Raw genomic sequence first — 21,774 nt, forward strand, 5'->3', positions numbered from 1 at the left:
GAATCAAGTACACTCACTTTGACTTTCTTGTACATTCATTTTGCTATGCATCCAGATATAAGGCCATGTTCTTGCGGTTCTACTTTAACAGTACTTTTCAACGAACGAACAGTGTTTTTCTCTCACAACAAATCAGCATAAGCCAAATTCCAACGAAACAAACAGGGACTATGTCTAGATACATAGCAAAATAGATAAACCAAAAACGTCAAAGCGACTTGTAATTTGGAACGGATGGAGTAGAAATCAAGAACATTTTTTCCATTACTTGTACTCAAAATGTATCTATTTAATTCTTACATTTGTGATGGATTATCTATTTTGTTTCTTAATTAATCAATGAGAAAATTTAAAAGAACTATTTTCCTTTAATTTACTTAGAGTTTAAGCTATTAAATCATCTATAATTTCATGGGCACTATTTTCCTTTAATTTACTTAGAGTTTAAGCTATCAAATCATCTATATTTTCATGGGCTATTTCTTCTTTACATAATTTGGCTTCCCGATCCAGTAAGAATTTGGGATACTAATATTTCGCCACACGCCATCTCGTCTGACGACTGATGAGTGATGAACCCAAAATGATGCACGTTCGCAACTTGGATCCTTTGCAAATAAAATGCTAGTGTGTACTGTGGGGCGAGGCAACAATCAAATTGCGTTGCCACGTATGTTCTGCTGATAGGCCGAAGGCCGGGATGAATCTGGACTGGACCAGGTCGTAAGCGGCGGCTAATTTAATTTGTAATATGAAGCTAGGTGTTTGGAAATTTTTTAAAATCGATCCGCACACCCGCCGGGTCTGTCTGGATTGTGAAAGTATATATCCCCCTTTCCAATCGCTTTTGATGATCCTCCACATGCGTAGCGTAGCCCCGCCGCACTCGCACGGAAACAGGGTAAACCGTATAAAAACTGGGTCCGTTGCAGTGCAACTGGCTAGGGCCGTTCGTTCGTTCAAAGACGCGCGTTTTCTCCGTCAACGAAACGCGGGTAAGATGGCACGACACGAACACGATCGATCGTGATGTCCCAATCATCTGACATGCATTCCCCTACCGCCTCGCATCGCACGTTGACCGCTCGCCCTCCGCTCCGCTGTGTGTGTGTATATATATAGGCCCAACTCTTGAAGCGAAGCAATCACGCACACTGTCGTCGATTGACACTTTCAGCTGCTTGCCCTACCCCTACCCGTCAAAAGATCCCAGCGCGGCGCTCCTCTCATCGGTCTCCGTTGTGCGTCGCCCCTGCGGCATGATCTGGAAGCGGAAGACCTCTGGGCGAGGCGGCAGCTGCAGTGGCAGGGACGAGATGCGGGAGCGGCTGATCCCGGCCGCCGCGGGCGGCGGCTGCGCGGCGGGGTGCGTGGCGGTGCTGGTGGGCGGGGGCGAGGAGCCGGAGCGGGTGGTCGTGGACGTGCGCGCGCTGGCGCGGCCCTGCGTGCGGGCGCTGCTGGAGGCAGCGCAGCGGGAGTTCGGCTTCGACCAGAAGGGCGTGCTCCGGATCCCCTGCGCCGCCGACGAGTTCCGCCGGGCCGTCGCCGCCGGAGGGCACCGGTGCAGACGGTAGGGAGCTAGAAAACGATCGAGCGCGCGCCTGGTGGTGCTGGTGGTGAGTCGATCGATCGTGTACATACATGTGTACAAAGGTGCATGCATGGAGTTGTTCATACTTCATAGCATGTTCAGTCCCTCATGCTTAACATAGCGTAGAACAGGATGTATACATGCTGAGTTTGCAGTTGTTGAATTTTGAGAAGAGGTCCAGTTTTGGTTTTGAAAAGATGCAAGTGCTGCTCGAGTTGGGAGTAGTTTATACCAATGATAATAATAAGTTTTTTTTAGCATAACCGGAGCTTTATATTAGCCATGAGCGGTATTACAATCAGCATCAGCGATAACTCGTAATCCCGGTGGAGTTATATGCCACTCAACCACCGGGTTATCACGAGAAACCAACTTACCACACTCATGAGCTAGCCTATTACAGGATCTACTAGCAATACATAAAATGAAATCATCAAAGCTCAGGCTGAGATCCTCCAACGGGTACAGAAGAGGATCTACCTCTGATCTTTGTGTTGAGCGGTTTTCCCATAGGTTCACCGAGACCTGGCAATCTGTTTCCAGAATTAGCCTGCGAACTCCGGCCCCTTCCTTGCGCATACAGCAAGCCGTCCAGGCACGCCCTCAGCTCGCTTCCGAGGTTAAGGCATTCAAGGAATGTTCATACCATTTGGCCGTCCCCCCACAGGTTCTGCCATCATGATCACGTAGAACGACTCCTGACGCACATGTTCGATCTCTGTCGTAGAAGGGTGCATCCACGTTGCATTTGATCCACCCGGCCAGGTTCTGGTCTCCTCCATTGATGTTTCCCTCGTGTTGCTGCATGGAGGTCTTTTGGGGGATGAGCAATCTGCCAGAGATCAAATGCTAGGTCTATCACCCATTGCACCATCACGCGCATCGGCCAAACTGCCTCCCCATGCCGCTGCTTATTCCTGGTCATCCAAAGTGACCACATGCCACATTAAATAACAGCCGCATCCTTCGGGGGACAAAGAGACTTATCAACAAGATCATGTGCCCAAGTGAGAGGATGCAACTTTGGTAATTTAACCCCCGTGACCTTCTTGGTTTCAAGCCAAAATCTCTTGGCAACAGTGCAGTCCATCAACACATGCTTGATTGATTCATCCAAGTGGTTCAACGTGTCTTTTGTGCAAAACTGCTTTTGTTGGAAGGAAACCATTGACAACCCGCCACCAGAAAACTCGCGCTTTTGGTGGAACACACAAAACCCAAATTAAATCCGCTTCCAAGTTTTCTCATCAGAGGTGGACGCAACCCCGTCATTCACTGGCTGGTTATTATCATCATAGAGCTTGCGATACGCTGACCGAACTGTGTATAAGCCATGGCGTTCCAGTTCCCAACAAGCCCAGGCATCATTACCTTGCCCTCGAATCGGCGTACACAGAATGGCTTGAGCATCTACATTGAAGAATACTTTCTTAATCAGGTCCACATTCCAGCTCCCACTCGGCGCCAGCAGTTCGGATACATTTGTGATCTGTGGATTGACTAGCACAGTGATAGGCCGACCATATATTCGTCGAACTGCCATCGCCAATTCTCCTTATCAATCCTTTCTCCAAGCTCTCCCTGCCAAAATGGCACGCCAGGTATGACTAGCATTTCTTTTCCTAGTTGATGTGAGGAAGTCAGAATCATGATAATCTACTGCTTCCTCGTGTGAACGCATAGCAAAGGGAGGCGGCGCCGAAAAGGTTCCCTATTGTGGTATTGTAGCGTTGTCGAAGGCAGGCGCCGAACGGCTCACCTGCCTCACTGTAGCCACAGCAGGGACAGACACAGAAGTCAGTCATGTTGTGTTATCTAGTCACTATAGCAGCATGACAGCTGTACTAGGACTAGATGGATATAGTTGTATAAATAGTTTGCCACTGTAACTCAGTTAAGAGAGTTCAGATTTGCCATCTTCTATATAGGGCTCCGACCAACGCTGATGTCTCTGCTGTGTGTGTATGCTCTGTTCTTCCTCTCTTCTTCTACCTCGGAGCATAGTGTGTGGTCGGACAACGTCTATCATGGTCGGCAAGACTGGTGAGTGGTCGACTTAACTGAGCTGGTGATTCTGTGGGCTAACAAGTGGTATCAGAGCCATACAAGCGCCGTCGCCGGACTAACCGCTGGCGATGACGGACGATTCGGAGATGGGCGACAGCAGTGGCACTGTTGTGGCTGCCCAACCACGACAGGAGGTTGTTGTTCACACGGTGCGGGAGATCATCGGCACCAGTTGGCCGACGCTGACTCGCACCAACTATAGAGAGTGGTCGGTGACCATGAAGGTCAAGTTTAGAGCCCGACGACTCTGGAATGCTGTTGACAAAAGCACTAAAAATGAAGATGACATGTCAGCGTTGGAGGCTATCCTCGCTGCTGTACCGGTGGAGTACAGGGAGCCGCTGGGGGCGAAGAGCTCTGCTAAGGAGGCATGGGAGGCTATTGCTGCGATGCGCGTTGGTTCCGACCACGCAAAGAAGGCGACGACCCAGCTTCTGAAGCAGGAGTACGCCAACCTCAAGTTCAAAATGGTGAAACGGAGAAGGATTTCTCCGTCCGCCTGTAGACGCTCATCAACAAGCTAAAGAGCCACGGCGTCACCATCGATGAAGAGGAGGCGGTCTCCAAGTACATCCAGATCGCTCTCTCCATATAGACGATGCTAGGCTTGTCCACCCTCACCATTGAGGATATGACAGGCCGTCTGTGGGCGGTGGACAAGCACCTGGAGCAGGCGACAGCACCGAAGGACAGCGGCAAACTGCTGCTGATAGAGGAGGAGTGGGTTGCTCAGAGGAACTCTAGGGTAGCCTCCTCTAGCCGCGGCGGCAATGGCAAGCGTAGCGGCAAGGCTTCTTCGGAGAGGAAGAAGCAGGTTGACCCCAACGCCTGCTGGCGCTGTGGGAAGACGGGCCATTGGGCACGGGAGTGCCCAAATCGCAAGCAGGAAAAGAAGGCTGAGGCTCATCTGGCGCAAGCTGATGATGATGATGAGGCCACTATCCTGATAGCGACATTCTGTGCACTGCACGACGTCGAGGCCGAGGAGAAGGAAGAGGTGACGATGGTGAAAGAACCTGGGAAGGCCCTGAAGGTTGTCAACCTCAATGAACCGCGTGCCCAAGTCCACCTCGAATGTGTGGGCGCCGACCAGGAGCAGCGGTGGTATCTGGACTCTGATGCCAGCAACCACATGACGGGCTCCAAGGCAGCCTTCTCCGAGCTCGACGATGACGTTACCGGTACGGTGAAGTTTGGTGATGGCTCAAGGGTGGTAATCCAAGGGCATGACATCATCATCTTCAGATGCCAGAACGGGGATCACCGCACGCTAACGGATATATATTACATCACACAGCTACATTCAAGCATCATCAGCATTGGTTAGCTGAATGAGCACGATAGCGAGGTACTGATCAAGGATGGAGTCTTCAGGATCGGGGAGCGGGAGCAGCAACTTCTTGCCAAGGTGAAGAGGTCTCTGAACCGGTTATACCTGCTCGACCTGAAGGTAGAGCAGCTGGTGTGCCTGGCGGTAAGGCACACGGAGGAACCGTGGCTGTGGCATGCCTGGTTCGGACATCTCAGCTTCGACGCGCTTGGTCAGCTGGAGAAGATGGTCTGAGGGCTACCCCACATCCAGCACGGAGGCGAGCTATGTGACAACTACCAGCCGAGAAGCAGAGGAGGCTGTCGTTCCCAAAGGCGGCCAAGTATCATGCGGAGGACGCTCTCGAGCTCATCCACGACGACCTCTGCGAGCTGATCATGCCACCTACAAACGGTAGTCGGCCGTACTTCCTCCTGCTTGTGGATGATTGCAGTCGCTACACTTGGCTGCAACTCTTGACGAGCAAGGACGAAGCGGCGGCGACGATCAAGAAGTTCAAGATGCGCGTGGAGGCCGAGAGTGGCAAGAAGCTCCGCGTGCTGAGGACTGATCGCGGTGGCGAATTCACTTCGGTGAAGTTCATTGCGTACTGCGCAGATCAGGGTGTGGTATGACACCACACTGTGCTGTACTCGCCACAATAGAATGGCGTGGTGGAGCTACGGAACCAGACGGTGGTCGGCATGGCTTGATCGATGATGAAGGCCAAAGGCATGCCGATAAGGTTCTAGGGTGAGGCGGTGACCACAGCGGTGTTTATCCTCAACCATGCTCCCACCAAGGCCCTAAAAGGGCAAGATCCCGTTCGAGGCTTGGTGTGGATGCAAGCCGAGCATGTCCTTCCTCCGAACATTTGGCTGCATCGGCCATGTTAGGAAGAAGAAGCCGATCCTCACCAAGCTGGAGGACAGGAGCACACCGATGGTGTTCTTGGGCTATGCGGAGGGTACCAAAGCGTACCGGCTCTATGACCCATGCGGAGACAAGGTACTTGTCTCACGCGATGTCGTGTTCAACGAGAAGGCAGTTTGGGACTAGAACAGTCCGAGCACGGGGAAAGCTGGCGGCTTCACCAGCACCTTTGTTGTCGAGCACTTGGTCATCCATGGTGGTGGAGACACTGGAAAAGAGGTGCTGAGCACTCCGGGAGGGGTGCTGAGCACTCCAGTAACAAAGCCGAGCACTCCTAGGGCGGTGTCGAGCACTTCGGGAGGGATGCCGAGCACTCAGGGAGGTGTGCCGAGCACTCCTAGAGAGATGCCGAGCACGCCAGAAGTGGTGCCGGGAGGTTCTACAGTGGTGTCGACCACTCCAGAATGGGTGCAGAGCACTCCCGTAGCAGAGCCAAGACATCTTGCAGTGGTGCCGACCACTCCAAGACTGAGGCTCAGCAATTCTACAATGGGGCCAAGCACTACAGGAGTTATGATGAGCTATCCAGGAGTAGTGCCGAGCACTATAACCGGGGTGCCGAGCACTTCGGGTGCTGTGCCGAGCACTCCAGCGGAATAGGGAACTCAATCGACGTTGATCGAGTTTGCCTCACCTCCAAGTGACATCACTGATTTCGTGGATGCCTTCCACGAAGGTGAGGAGGTGCGGTTCCGCAGGCTGGATGACATCGTCGATGGCACATGACCCTTAGGCCTAGCGGGTAGGCTGCTCAATGACCCAGAGCTGCTACTCGTCAGTGTAGAGGAACCACCCATGTTCGCGCTGGCGGAGCACGATGGAGACTGGCGATGGGTGATGCTGGAGGAGATGAAGGCGATCGAGGAAAACAAGACATGGGAGCTCGTCGATCCACTTCTAGGATGTCGTTCGATCAGCCTGAAGTGGGTATACAAGGTCAAGCAGGACGAGCTCGGTGCCATCATCAAGCACAAGGCGTGCCTCATCGCCCGAGGCTTTGTTCAGCGCGAGGGCATCGGCTTCGAGGAAGTCTTTGCGCAAGTAGCGTGCATGGAGTCTGTCCGTTTGCTACTAGCTTTGGTAGCAGCAAAGGACTAGCGTGTCCATCCCTTGGACGTTAAATTGGCTTTCCTCAATGCCGAGCTGGTGGAGACGGTCTTCGTCAGGCAACCTCCAGGTTTCGCCATCAAGGGAGCGGAGCACAAGGTGCTCCGACTGCGCAAGGTGCTCTATGGGCTACGGCAGGGCCCACAAGCATGGAACGCCAAGTTTGACACCACACTGGGCGAGCTTGAATTCTAGCGGTGTGCAATCGAGCACGCGCTCTACACGCGGCGACGGGGGAAGGAGGAGCTCATCGTCGGCGTGTATGTGGATGACTTGATCGTCATCAGTGCACGTGTAGATGACATCAACAGCTTCAAGCGCGAAATGGCGGCTCGTTTTCGAATGAGCGATCACGGCACACTCTCCTACTACCTCGGCATCGAGGTGAGACAGGGGAAGGAGGAACTCACGCTCGGTCAGAGCGCGTATGCCTCCAAGTTGTTGGAGCAAAGCAGCATGGCTGAGTGCAAGCCATGCGTGACTCCGATGGAAGAGTGGCTGAAGCTGATGAAGGCCAGCACCACGGCGAAGGTAGATGCAACACTCTATCGAAGCATCATCAGCGGTCTGCGCTATCTAGTCCATACGAGGCCGGACACTGTGTTCGCTGTGGGCTATGTCAGTCGCTTCATGTAGGATCCCAGAGAGGATCACTGGGCCACGGTGAAGCAGCTACTGCACTACATCAAGGGGACGGTGGATCAGGGAATCATCTTCCCCAAGACCGGCGGGAGTAGGCTGCAGCTCACTGTGTTCAGCGATGTAGACATGGCGGGGGACATCGACGGATGATGGAGCACCTCTGGTGTACTCGTCTTCCTTGGGCCAGCTCTAATTTCATGGCTGTCGTTGAAACAGAAGGTGGTGGTGGTGTCTATGTGCGAGGCAGAGTATATAGCGATGGCCACAGCGGCGTGCCAAGTTGTGTGGCTACGCCAGCTGCTGGGTGAGCTAACCGGTGTGGAAGCTCACCCACCACACTGATGGTGGACAACCATCCTGCCATCGCCCTTGCGAAGAATCCAGTTCTCCATGACCAGAGCAAGCACATCGACGTGAAGTTCCACTTCCTCAGGGACTATGTCGATGGAGGGTAGATCATCATCGAGTTCATCGAAACTGGTCGGCAACTCGTGGACGTCCTTACCAAGCCGCTCGGACGTCTTCGACTCATGGAGCTAAAGGAGATGATCGGCATGGAGGGGGTACAAGGGATAGCAGTAGGATTAGGGGAAGAATTGTTAGATAATCTATTACTTCCTTGTGTGAACACACAGCAAGGGAAGGCGGTGCCAAAAAGGCTTTCTGCTGTGGTACTATAGCCGTTGTAGAAGGCAGGCACCGAACGACTCACCTGCCTCACTATAGCCACAACAGGGATATGCACAGAAGTTAGTCCTGCTGTGTTATCTAGTCACTGTAGCAACATGACAGCTGTACTAGGACTAGATGGATAGAGTTGTATAAATAGTTTGTCACTGTAACTCAATAAAGAGAGTTTAGATTTGCTATCTCCTATACAGGGCTCCGACCAACACTGGTGTCTCTGATGTGTGTGCATGCTCTGTTCTCCCTCTCTTCTTCTACCTTGGAGCATAGTGTGTGGTTGGACAACGTCTATCGTGCTCGGCCATAATCGACAAGACTGGTGAGTGGTCGATTCACCTGAACCGATGATCTGTAGGCTAATAGATAATATCTTCCTTTGAGCACCCTAACACACAAAGAATCTAGATTCTCAATTAATGTCCATCTTTGTTTTCCCAACATTACCAGGTTGAAGAGCCTCAAGTCACAAAATCCGATCCCTCCCTGCACCTTCAGTTTAGTCAATAGCTCCCAACGCTGCCAATGTACGTGTCTATTATCCGCTGAGCTGCCCCACCAGTAATTCGAAATCACCATTCTCATTCTCCGACAGGTGTCTTTCGGTACCAGAAAACAACTCATTGGATAAGTAGGAATCGCCTGTGCAACTGATTTGAGTAGGACTTCCCTACTGGCACAACTAGCTTCCCGTCCAGTCCAAGCCCCCAACTAGCCCTCGGAGCTTTGTTGGTATGTACTCGAATGCTTCCTTTGAAGACTGCCCTAAAGCGGTTGGAATCCTAAAGCAGTTGGAAGGCCCAAATATTTCTCTGCCAATGCCTCCTTCTCAATTTGTAATACTGATCTCACCTCTTGCTTGATATCATCATCACAATTAGAGCTGAAGAACACCGCCGACTTCTCCTTGTTTACTAACTGACCCGAACCTCTGTTGTAGTTGTTTAGTATTCCTTGTAGGCGCTCAGCTCCTCTACGAGAGGCTTTGGAGAAAACAATACAGTCGTCCACGAACAGGAGGTGTGAGATCCATGGTGCATGGACACCCACTTGAACCCCTCTTGAAAGATGCAATGGACCAACAACATTGAGTAGACAAGAGAGTCCTTCCGAGCAAAGCAAAACCAAATAAGGGGAGATTGGGTCACCTTGGCGTATTCCCCTAGTCGGTTTGAACGGCCTTGATAAGTTGCCATTCACCCAAACTAAAAATTCCACCGAAGAGACACATCTCATCATTGTATCGACGAACCTTTCCGCAAAGCCCAACCGAGTCATAATACCATGCAAATAATTCCATTCCACCTGGTCATATGCTTTTGCCATGTCCAACTTGATAGCACACACCCCAGTTTTACCCTTCTTCCTCTTTAGGTAATGCGTGCACTCATAAGCAACGAGCACATTGTCCGGAATCAGCCATCTCGGGACAAATGCGCTTTGTTCTACAGATATGATCTCATCCAGAAAGACTCGGAGTCTTTTAGCAAGAACTTTAGAACAAATCTTATAAATGACGTTGCATAAAGATATAGGTCTAAAATTCTTTAGACCCTGTGGATTTTTAATCTTTAGGATGAGCATAATTGTTGTTTGGTTTATACCTTCGGGCAGATGCCCGCCATGTAGAAAGTCAAGCACTGCACTTATGACATCTTGGCCAACAAAACCCCAATGTGCTTGGTAGAAGCCTGCTGTGAAACCATCAAGCCCTGGGGCTTTGTTTGCCCCCATCATGAATAGGGCACATTCAACTTCCTTAGCAGTAAAAGGGGTGTCAGAGAAGCGTTCATCTCATCTGTGACTCACTGCGGTACATGGACCAGAATCTCTTCTGGGAAGGACTCCTCCTGTACCATGAACAAGTCCATGTAGAATTCAACCACCATATGCTCCAGATCCCTTTGTTCAGTGATCAGAACACCTTCTGCTGACCGTAGTTCAGCAATCTGGTTAGTCTTGGCTTGTTCTCTAGCTTTTGCTTGGAATATCTTTGTGTTTCGGTCTCCCTCCTTGAGCCAAGTAATCCACGATCGCTGTTTCTCCATGGTTTCCTCCCTAGCCAGTAGCTCAGAGATTCTAGCCATAATCCGTTTCTCATGCTGGGAAGGCCTGGTGAACAAAGACTGTCGTCGCACATCCTCTAGCTCACGTCGTAGATGCCCTAGCTCCTTTCTCACCGAGCCAAAAATAGAAATCTCCCATTTACTCATGGAGGTCTGCATCTGTCCCAACCTCGACTACAGATGGCCCAGGTTCTAAATAGCTCCCATGTCACCCCACGAGTCCTCACCATTCGCAGATATGAGGGATCACGGTGCCACATATTTTCATATCTAAAATTCCACCTCCCTCTCCCTCTCCTCCTGCTCCAATTGCACTCAATGATCAAGCAGCAATGATTAGATTCGGTGGTCTGCACATGCCACACCTTGATATCGTTAAACATTTCAACAAAGGCCTAGTTGGCAAATGCACGGTCCAGCCGAACTTTGATATTGTGATCCTCTTATTGTCGGTTGTCCCAAGTATATGGCAACCCAAAAAAACCAAGATCCGTGAAACCACAAGCATCCACAGCATCTCGGAAACCATCCATTTGACGCTCAGGTCGAGTTACCCTGCCAAACTGTTCCTGAGCATCCAAGATCTCTTTGAAATCTCCCGCGCAAATCCACGGGGCATCGCTTTGGGTGCTCAAGAAGTTCATGAGCTCCCAACTCCGGTGTCTAAGTTCACGCCGCGCCTCACCATAGAAGCCAATGAACCGCCACAGGTGAACATCCGAGACAGGATCAACCATCGCCACATCAATGTGAAGTTTATCATACGATTGCAACTTCACACAGACATCATTTGACCAAAGGAGCGCCAAACCTCCTCCTTGACCAAAACTACCAACTCCAAAACCATTAGGATAGCCAAGATCTGGTCTCAAACCATCCACATTGTTGCTGAAAAATCTTGTTTCTGACAGAAACACCACCAGCGAGCGATGCAACTAGATGAGGCTACGAACCTCTTGGACTGCCTCGGGCTGCCCCAAGCCCCGATAGTTCAAACTCAGCAGATTCATTGTGCCCGACGGGGGGCTGCCATCCACAACCGCCGCTGATCCTACATTTGTTTGGTTTGAGGAACGGCGTTGCTTCTTTGCCAGTTCCTCGGAACTAGAACCACCAGCACCAGCCCCACTTTTTGCCAACTGCTGAACTCTCAATGTGACTAAGCCCAATGGGACTAAAGCCGAAGTATCAATGACCGGCAAATTGAGGTCCGGTGTGAGAGAGGGCTCTGAACCCTTAGACTTTCTCTTCCGCACCTTTGTCCGACCATCCTCTTTCTGCCCCTTACCTTTCTAGGCCTGAAAGAGTGGACGAATTGTTTTCGATGCTGCATCTTTGCCCCTCTGCTGGACTAGGGAGCAGCCTTCTTTAGAGGCAAGAGCACCTCCTCTCCTTCTTCTCCTGAGCTTCTCTTTGACTCTCGCGAGCAGTTGTCGTTCGGCATTGGTGTAGACCGCAACTGCTTGGAGCCAGATGATGTACCGCTACCAAAAGACTCCGCAGCCGCCTCCGAGAAGCTCAGGAACTTCTTCTTTGTCTCCGGTGCTCTTAACTTCAAATCATAGGGCAATTTCTCGGAGTCATTACGAACAACAGGTTTATCGCATTCCAGTTCCGAATGTCCCATAATGTCACACGACAGATAGTAGAACGGGAGTTTCTTATACTGTATATCAAACCATTCAGGGTTTCCATCCTTCCTGGTCTTCAGAAGCACACCCCGTCTCATTGCTTTCGCCACCTCAACGGCAACCCAAGCTCGGAGAAAGGATCCACTGGCCTTGCCATCTTTATCAACATCTATCTTCTCACCTTGCCAATTAGACTCATGGCCCGTTCCCCACGGTGTCTGTTCATCCATCCTAAAGGGAGGTTCAGAATCCTTACCCAAATATCCATTCTATCAAATCTAATCTCAGACGGCCTGAGACGCTCGTCGTAGTGCTGCAGAAGTAAGGCATGTCTGCCAACCATCCACGGCGATCCACCCAGGGACCTCTCCATGTCTTGTTGGAAATTGAATTCCGCCACAAACAGATTGTCTTCCTTTTCACCAATCGATCCGATCTTCAAGCCATGCGGGTTTCCCCATGCTGGCTTCATTTTGCGCGGAAGATTGTTGTGGAGTGTACTATCGCCGGTGAGAGCACCTTGCCAACTAGGATCCACTCCACAACCGAGACCTCCCCATCATCCTCATCATCGCTGAAAGCCACCACATCTCCTTCCACTGTTAGGTTTAGGTTCTGCAGCAGATCAGTGACGTGCTCATCCGAATTCACTAGCTTCCCTCCTCCGACCGCGTCCATGGCACAGATCGTCCAGGGGACAAGATTGTGCCGCGTGCTAATTGCGACGCGCACAAACAGCAGTAATCCCGACCTAGGGAAACCTAGCGGCGCTAGCCCCTAATGGGAATTGTTGATCGACGGCGCCGGGACGGCTAACCGGTGATTTGCGGTGTCCGCCGCCGACTGGAGGTCGGTGGACGGGGCGGGGACGTCAAGACCGGAGTGGTCGCCGACGTTTGCTGATCCAGATCACCGGAGTTGGGGATCTAGATCGAGGTCGGGGGTGTAATGGCCACCAGAATCGCCTGCATGCACGATCCGGAAATTTCGGACGTCATCTCCTCACTCTCAGGATAGAAAGGTTCGGCATCAACTGAACACACACACTGGCATGATAATAATAAGTTAAGTCATGGTCGTCGTCAACCAAAAGCTGGTCAATTAACCTCGATCCGTTGCGTGATTTTATTTGGCTTGAGCTTGTTTGAAACGCTTGTGATCGATTTCCTTCGGGCTGCATCGTTGCTGAATCATTTTTTTTGAACGAAATAAAGCTGATTAACTCTGTCACTCCCATGGTTTATGTGCCGTGCGTCCAACAAGCCATTGTGAATTTGCGCATCATTTCTATCTCTGCGCCTCTGCGGAGGTAGATTTTTAAGACTTTACCTCTAAATTTCATTCCAAAGGATACCCAATCAAGATCTGCACAAGTTTCTGGCTACCTTGTCGGTGTTTGGCGTGCGCCGGCCCGTGCCAGCGACTGGGGTGCGCTCCTGGTTGCTGGCGCTTGGCGGGGCTGGCGGCGTCCTGTGGCCGAGTTGCGGTTGCACGCTTGTTGAGTGTACGAGCTGTAGGACTGGTGGATCTACTATAGCACTGTACGTCTGCATCCATAAGACATGTCCGAAATTGCTCCGCACGTACAATTGGGAACAACAAAACTAGACAGTCGACGCTAGAGCTAGGACTTGGGCCGCCATGCTCGCTTAGTTCAACCATCTCGTGTTTCATGTCGCTTCAGACCATGCATGCCCATGGTCCGCTGGTCCGGCCGTCTTTTGTGCCATGTCAGTCCAAGTACGGTCTTCGGTGAAACTAGTTTTCTTCGGGCGCCCATTGACTTGAGAATCGGTAGTGTGCTTTAGGTTATTCATTAGAGGAGGTTACTATGCACTAGAAATGTCTAGGTTTACCAGCATTTTCCTTCCCAAAATTAACAAATGGCTACACATCCCATATATACACAAAAGACACGTTTCGTGTTTTCTTTGGTGACAATTGCTATACTAGGCGTATAGTATGGAGTAGGGTAGAAGACAAGCACCAATGGATGATGAGCAATTTCCGTACCGTGCTGCTGTTATGTACCAATACGAACCAAATTTTATTATCCAGTACGTACCTGGCGAGCCAAAAAAGATCGTGTCGCCAGGCAGGGGTCTTATGTTAATTTACTGTGAAAGAAAAATAATATTCGTTCACTAAAAAATACTGTTGAAGTACTTCAAGCGAACGGGGCCTTAACGTGGCACGGGAGAAGTCTCAGCTCTAGACGTCACACGCGCGTCGTTGGCTTGGTTGGCTTCCGCGTCGCATGCCGAGGCAAGAGAAACAGCTAGCGCCCGCCCGCGCCGGGCCAAGCAGGCCGCCACAGCCAGCCACGACGCCTCACGCTTTGCAGTTTGCACCGCAGGCAGGCCCGTAGATTAGCAGGAGCAAACTGTGCGACTGTTCAGGGCCTCCAAACTTTAAAGGCCTCCAAAGTACTAATTAACAATGGTTGATCAATTATTGGATAGAAGAAATAAAATGCAACATTACAACATAGGCCTTAGATTACCGATTAGCTAATTGGATTAGAAGGACGTAAGCTCGGTGGCCAATGCCGGCCGGCCTGATTGGCTTGGCTTCTTAGATTTTAGGGCCCTATCTTATGTTTCACACAGGGGCCTCCAATTTGTAGGTACGGCCCTGCCGCAGGACGTCGTCGTCTAGCTCTGTCTGCTGCCAATTTCGCGCGGGCGCGGCGCACGCGCCGGCGGGCGTGCTCGCTCCCTGGCGCCGGTGACGCCGTGACTGTGAGTAGTGGTTAGGCACGCGCGCTCGCGGCGACCGGTGGTTTGTCAACGCAAGCGCCGTTGCCATCCTGATTCCAACGTGAGCGTGAGCGTGAGACAATGGCACTGGATTAGTGCATGTAACGTGCATCACGCTGCTGCAGTGTGAGCGTGGGGCCCGTTCAAATAAACCACGAGGGCATTACTACTGGTTGGATCGATCCAATTGGGGTCCCTTGAGAGTGGCCACAAGTATTGTCAGCTACATCAGCGTTGATTCTGAGCATGCAGCGTGCAGTGGAAAAGTCGGTATATATGCAGCGACGACACGATGGCTGCTTCCCCGGTTGGTTGCCGTGGTACAACAACCATTAGATTAAAATTGATATAAGCCGAGCAAGTAATAAAATGGATAATCATTGGCCCCCATAATACTCTTCCTAGCCTGACGAATGATTGATCATATTTGGCGCGCCAACGTTTACGAGAAACGCACGATGAGTGGACGGACGTGCTCGGTCAGTCGGTCTCGGTCGCGCCACGAGCGTTGACTCACAAACAACACGATGGCCGGGATTTTAGCTGTTCACACCTTGTCCTGTCACGCATGTGGTGGTTTTGGCTCACCTAATTGTCAACCCTCGAATGTGTGCGTAGTCACGGAGAATGACATCACTGGAGAACATTATTACTACTACTAGTACCCTTTCTCTCTGCATTCTTTTTGGAAAGACGTACAGATTTTTTGGCACGAGCTTATGGCTTCGTTCGCTTCGTTAATAAAACAAATCGAAATATTGTTTCATCTAATTTGATGTTAAAAAATTATTTTAACTAAAAATAAGTTAAATAGTATGGATTACGAGGGAAGCGAACGTGGCCATATAGTACGTGCCGACCAGCGGCGAGTGGTGCTACAACACCTGACATCTCCGGATGTCCCATCCAAATGTTTCGGACAGAGCCAAATCTCAGTGACGACAAACTTGTTATTGTTAAGAACGCGAGAGCCTCATGTGAACGGATCGATTCCACTTCCACCTTGGAAGAGAGATTTTTTGCCATACCAAAAAAAAAAAAACGAATTGCGAATTTAGGCCTACATAAAGCAGCTTTCGCGCGGACGGACTTGTTTCTCAGGAGGCCGAACGCACTGTGATTTCTTAAAACCGAATGACATTCACAGAAAAGGAACAAGACTATGGTATACAAACGTTGCCGTTAGTTCCTCTTCTATCACTGACAAATTACTGTTGTGAAATGACACCTATACGCGAACGAACATGTGTCTTTTTACGAGTGATCTCATCCATCGAGCACATGATTAGCGGATAGGATTACATAGTTAATTTTAGTTTCAAAGGGCATGTCTTTTGGAAACAATCATGTCCCTTCGTGACACCCCTCCACTTGTATAAATATATTTCTGAGATCAATGAAAGCAAGAATTCTTTCACGTCTTGTTCATTTACATTCACTTCTAACACGTTATTAGCATTGTTGCTCTATGAACAAGTTAGAAGAACGGAGAGGCATGCATGCCTCACCGGAGACAACAGACGATGAAATAATGTACTATTGTACGGCCATCGATCTCAAGAACGAGGAAGGCCGAAGGCAGTTCGCCACAGGAACGTCGCCGGAGACAAGCAGTTCACTGACGACGATGCCGTTCTTCGTGGCGATGGAAGCTATGATCTTCATCTTCTGTCTATTGCTTTTCACAACTCATGTTTTTCTTTCCAGCGGAGAAGATCTTCATCAGGCTTCTTGTCTTCCAAAATTGATGCACAGTGAATCATATGCATCACATGTTAGACGGAGGAGCAAGACAATATGAAGCATGGGGACCAGTTTCTTCGATTTCGCTGAACAAGTACTAATTGGAAAAGAACATGAAAGGATTGCAAGCCTCAATCCAACAATGGTATGTACTGTTGTGTTTTTTCCAATTCGAGATATTCTTACCTCTCTAAGAAATCGCACGATGAGCGAATTCCATGCCCCTCCTGCGCCCCCATGGCCAGCGGCCCTGTGCCCGGGAGCCTGCTGCGCCTAGGTGGTCCTCGCGGCCGAGCACGCGCACGCGCGGCTTCTTGCACCGCGGCGGCCCGACCGCCTTGGCCCTGCGCCCGGCCTCCCTTGTGCGGCCCCGCGCCTACGGGTGGCGGCTAGCCCGCGCGCCCCTAGCGCCGGTGACCGGCGGCAGGCGACCAAACCAGCGGCGACAACCGCAACCACGAAAACGGCCTTGATGCGAGACCGACCACACGGAAACCGTCCGTATGGTTGTGGAAGGATAAGGTTGCATGATTTGCAAGAAGACCCTTGCATTTTCTGCAAAACATGTAACAATCTATATTTCCCAGATTTACGTTTTAACCATCAGGTTTTAACATACTGCGGTGTACTATATTTACCCCACGTAAATGCTCATTTTACATCTTAGATTTAAAATGCATTATGATGCATAATATTTACCTCCTGTAAGTATTTTTGAGACCCATGTGTCATCAAAAATTGCATCATGACGTATACTGCTGCAGATGAATTTACCACTATAAATTCGCTTTCCAGATCCTACGTTTTCTAGAATTTTTAGTACTGATCAAAGCGTTTGTCCAAATTGACAAACCTAATAAACATGTAGTATAATCATTACATGTTCAAAGTGTTTGTCCAAAATGGCAAACCCAATAAACATGTAGTATTACTATCATGACCTTATTATTGTAATTACTTTGTTATTTGTAATTTTCATTTCATGTTAAGCCTTTTTAAGCTTTATTATTTAAAGCTCATAGTGCTTATATTTTTAATGCAAAATCTATTAAGTGTATTACCTCATTATTTGTATATAACACAAATGTTTCACATTGTATGTTGGCCATACACAAGGTAGCAACATAGTTGCTGTTGTAGGATCTACACTAAGTTCTTAGTGACTATCCTCAACGTGCGTACCCAACATCACAAATTGGAACATACGGTCTACATCTTTTCACAAGATGACTACCATTAATCAACATTCCTATTGGCCATACACAAGGTAGCACCATAGTTGCTACTGCGGGATCTACACTAAGTCCACAACTTAGTGACTATCCTCAACGTGCGTACCCAATTCGTTTGTGGATTAACTAAGGTCTACATCAATCTTTTGATGATTACCTTAAAATGTGTTTATACAAATTGCATACACCACTTGGCATCTACTATTCAATAGACTATGTCTATATTATTAGAGGTCTACATCTTTATGATGACTACCTCTAATATGTTAGCATAAATGAGGTTTACACTTAGTGAGATAGATCTTGTCTTTTATTTATTTTGCATTAATTAATACAGCATCACCATAGCAATTTTAAATTTACACTTAGCGTAAATTCAGAAAATCTATGGTTTAAACCTTGTTAGAATAATAGCCAACAAAGAGTTTGATCTCTTGCTCTTGATGGTCACCATTATCTAACATGGTCAATGGACGTAATGTTAAACTTGATGTTCTATGGATTCATGGCAATATTTGATGCTCCTCATAAGAGAGCATCACCACTTATGATCAATTTAAATACATAGTTTTATTTAAATGAAGCACCATATACATCTAGGTCACACGTATGTGTATCTCAATGGGTGCAAATCGAAGCACTATATGGCTAGCTTTCAATGTGTGATACGAACAACACAAGGCAGTCATTCTGCCCAATACCAACTATGATTGACCACAACTTTATCTCTAGGATCTTAAGTTCACTTGAGAATATAATTATGTTGTTCCAAAATATCCCCCAACATTGCGTTTTCACGAAAGCACACAACTTACCAAATGTATTCTAGATTAATTCATACATTACTTCAGGTCTAAGTGTATGATAAACTCTTATCGAGGAATCATCATTAGCATTATAGCGATGCTCTATCATCTAAAGTACATTGAATTTTTAGAATCATTACAAGTTTGATGTCATATAGTAATGCCATCCATAGAACTTTAATGGTAAGATTTAACGCAAAAAGAAGTAGTAGCCCCGTGCATTCTTTAGAGTCAATGCATTTCCCAAATATGACAAAAACCATATTTTGTCCCAATTCTGTATGTTACAGCCACACAACTTGGAAATGTCATGCCTTGAAACATTTAATTGATCAGTATTACAAATCCATTGGACATAAATATCTAGCTCAACAATAAAGATATGAAGCACGCTTCTATCTTCAACCTGACACCACCAAGAAGACCAGTTGTTCATAACAAGTTTCATGAAGAAATCAAGTAGCAACCAAACACTTAATTAATAAGTGGGTCTTATGAGCATGGAGAGCACGATCATCGAATTTACTTCGCTTGATCTATTTTGGGGACCAAAATTTATCTCCCATTTACAAACATACCTAGTATCTACGTCCCATTTTGGTGTTGTAATGTAAAATGTTGTCATCAATTTCAATTGAATATCACAATAATGTGTCATCACATTTGATATTCCATTAATTAACTTGTATGTAATCTATATATCTGCAAAGAATGTCATTATATTCTTCATGCTATATATAGACTTATACGGGAGTCAATCCAAATGCAAAGATAAATTTTGCCTAGTGGATAGTTGCACCACAAACTCTATATATATAGGAAAACAAAATATTCCTAAACTCTTACATAGAGACAAGGAAATATTTTGTTAATCGCTTGACGCGATGTCATGATAGTGGGCTTTGGTCATGCTACTATTATACTCCCTATTGGTACTCAAATAATAATCATGAATCTATTCTTGTATTCTGATTTCATAATGTACCCAATTAAAATTATAGAGATATCCGTCAATGTGGTTTTCATAAGGAAACCCCAAGATGACAACTAAGATGAGTATTTTCTCTTAACAACAGATATGGCAATACTTAAACAAAACATTCTCAGTTCGATTTGACTACACATACATAACATGTATCCAAGATTGCGTACAAATAATTCTCTCTCTTGATGTCAACAAGACTTGGCACATTTGCCTTGGTTATTCAACTATAGAGATAACTTGAGAATTATTGTCAATTCTATTGGTCATAACATCAATATGAGCCACTACATTTCTTGAAAAAATTCAGGAACAAACATGTGACTCTATTTACCATTTTATGGACCATAAAGATACTATGTAATGCACAATTATGCATCCATAATATAGTCTCAGGTGTGTCTCTTAGTCATGAGAACCATCACTATACCAAACTCATTGCTCGAAATCTTCAATTTAGAGCAAATTATCCTGGATGCGGGATCAAATCCATTTTATATGGAACAATTTGGTTTTTGGGTACTATATATCAAGTACCTTATGTCCATACCAATAATGGTTTTATTGAGTCTCTTATTGAGAATCAAATTGCACGACATATTAAAATAGAATTGTAATTTACCAGAACTAAGTTGTTTTCATGCGGTCTTACACACCGCATCGTTAATTCAAATTCATCAAGCTGCACTTACACAACTCCCTCCGTTGCAGTATGTACATAAAACTTTGGCCGCAGACAAACATTTCCCATCTGCACATCAAGTATATTTTCACATACCCATATCACCACCCCAACATACCAATGGGCATTAGAGATCCCAAGAGGTAACTCTGCAGTGGATTTATAAATTGCCCGTATGTTGATCACATTTGAGAATAATTCCAGGCATTAGGGGGAGATTTATACCACATTAAGAATGCCATGAATCAAAAGAGCAATCCTCACATCCACGTACCAAAAATTCTAAACCTAATCGTTTAGAATGTCTTATATTTGCATCATATTGCAAAGAATCTGCTAGAAACATTTACTGATAATAAGGGTGTCATAAAATCCTCTTATCCTACTTATAATACGCCTGAAAAAATAGAGGTACCAATTAAAATCATTCAACTCCCACTTCCAAAGAAGAGGGGGAGAAGTACGGCCGCTCCTAAGGATAATGCTCCAAGTAAGCGTCCGAGGATACCAAGGACAATATCCTCTAAATCAGTAAATCCAAGCCAACCTCAAGTTGGTAGACACCCAAAATGGATGAGCATCCAAAACCCGGATCAAAATCCACCTAGATCAACGGTGCACCCAAATTCTGATCCTGGGACATTAGAACACCCTGACTCCATATGGGAAATGACTCGGAGTCCAAAAGGGTTAACATTTTCACATGCTATATTGATTTCAAGAACCGAATCAATCATTTAAAGACTACAAATTGTCACGGCATATACTCCTCAAAGATTGCTCTTTTTACCTTACTGGATCTAGACCAAAATTCCTAGGCAGAGTGTCTTCACACTCAAATTTGGTCAAACTAAAATGTGGCAATTAAGGAGATTGCTCTTATTCAATGATGAGAAGTATTACCACAGTAATATCTTTCCTCATAGAGTTTATTTTTAGAAGCAAGGTGGTGAACAATGAGAGCTTGTAGCATATGGTTTCACGCAGAGACCCAGCATAGCATACCCCATGGTATGTTTGAAAATGAAGTTTTCCAAATTCAATAATTGGCATATCAAATGAATTTGATAGATTCGGACGTATAAGTCCCAATGGACTTCATATTCTGAATCCAAAATACAAATCGCAACATACATTGTGTATAATTAAGCATGATTGCGTATATTGGTTATTTTGATATCATCACGATACAGAAATAATTATGCAATCATTTGAAATGCAATTTCCATCATGTGGATTCAAGATGGAGGATTTGGGTAAGACCAAATATTGCCTAGGCTTACAACTTGAGCACCGTCCTTTAGGGATTTTTAGTGCATCAATCAGCCTATATCCAGAAGATATTGGAGAAAAGATATTGAGACCAAGGTTCTGTATCTTAGTGTCATTGGAGCACTTATGTATCTTACAAATTGCATCAGGCCTGATATCGCATTTGCAGTGAACATACTAGTTAGACATAGTGCAAATCCAACTCACCGTTATTAGACGGGAGTGAAGCATATCCTCAGATATCTTAGTGGCACAAAGGATCTTGGTT

At 47.3% G+C, this 21,774-nt stretch overlaps 1 protein-coding gene across 1 annotated transcript; it reads left to right on the forward strand.

Moving 5' to 3' along the window:
- Positions 1 to 1,166: 1,166 nt before the first annotated feature.
- LOC136490804 (auxin-responsive protein SAUR32-like) lies at positions 1,167 to 1,777 on the forward strand. Its single transcript, XM_066486994.1, has one exon. It carries the CDS (start codon positions 1,260 to 1,262, stop codon positions 1,572 to 1,574), a length of 315 nt encoding a protein of 104 aa, XP_066343091.1. The 5' UTR covers positions 1,167 to 1,259; the 3' UTR covers positions 1,575 to 1,777.
- The last annotated feature ends 19,997 nt before the right edge of the window (positions 1,778 to 21,774 follow it).

Source organism: Miscanthus floridulus, chromosome 11, assembly GCF_019320115.1.
Source record: "Miscanthus floridulus cultivar M001 chromosome 11, ASM1932011v1, whole genome shotgun sequence".
Lineage (NCBI taxonomy): Eukaryota > Viridiplantae > Streptophyta > Magnoliopsida > Poales > Poaceae > Miscanthus > Miscanthus floridulus.

Bases quoted from the DNA above. Each gene is read 5' to 3' on its own strand.
- LOC136490804 (XM_066486994.1), top strand. From the start codon at position 1,260: ATGATCTGGAAGCGGAAGACCTCTGGGCGAGGCGGCAGCTGCAGTGGC.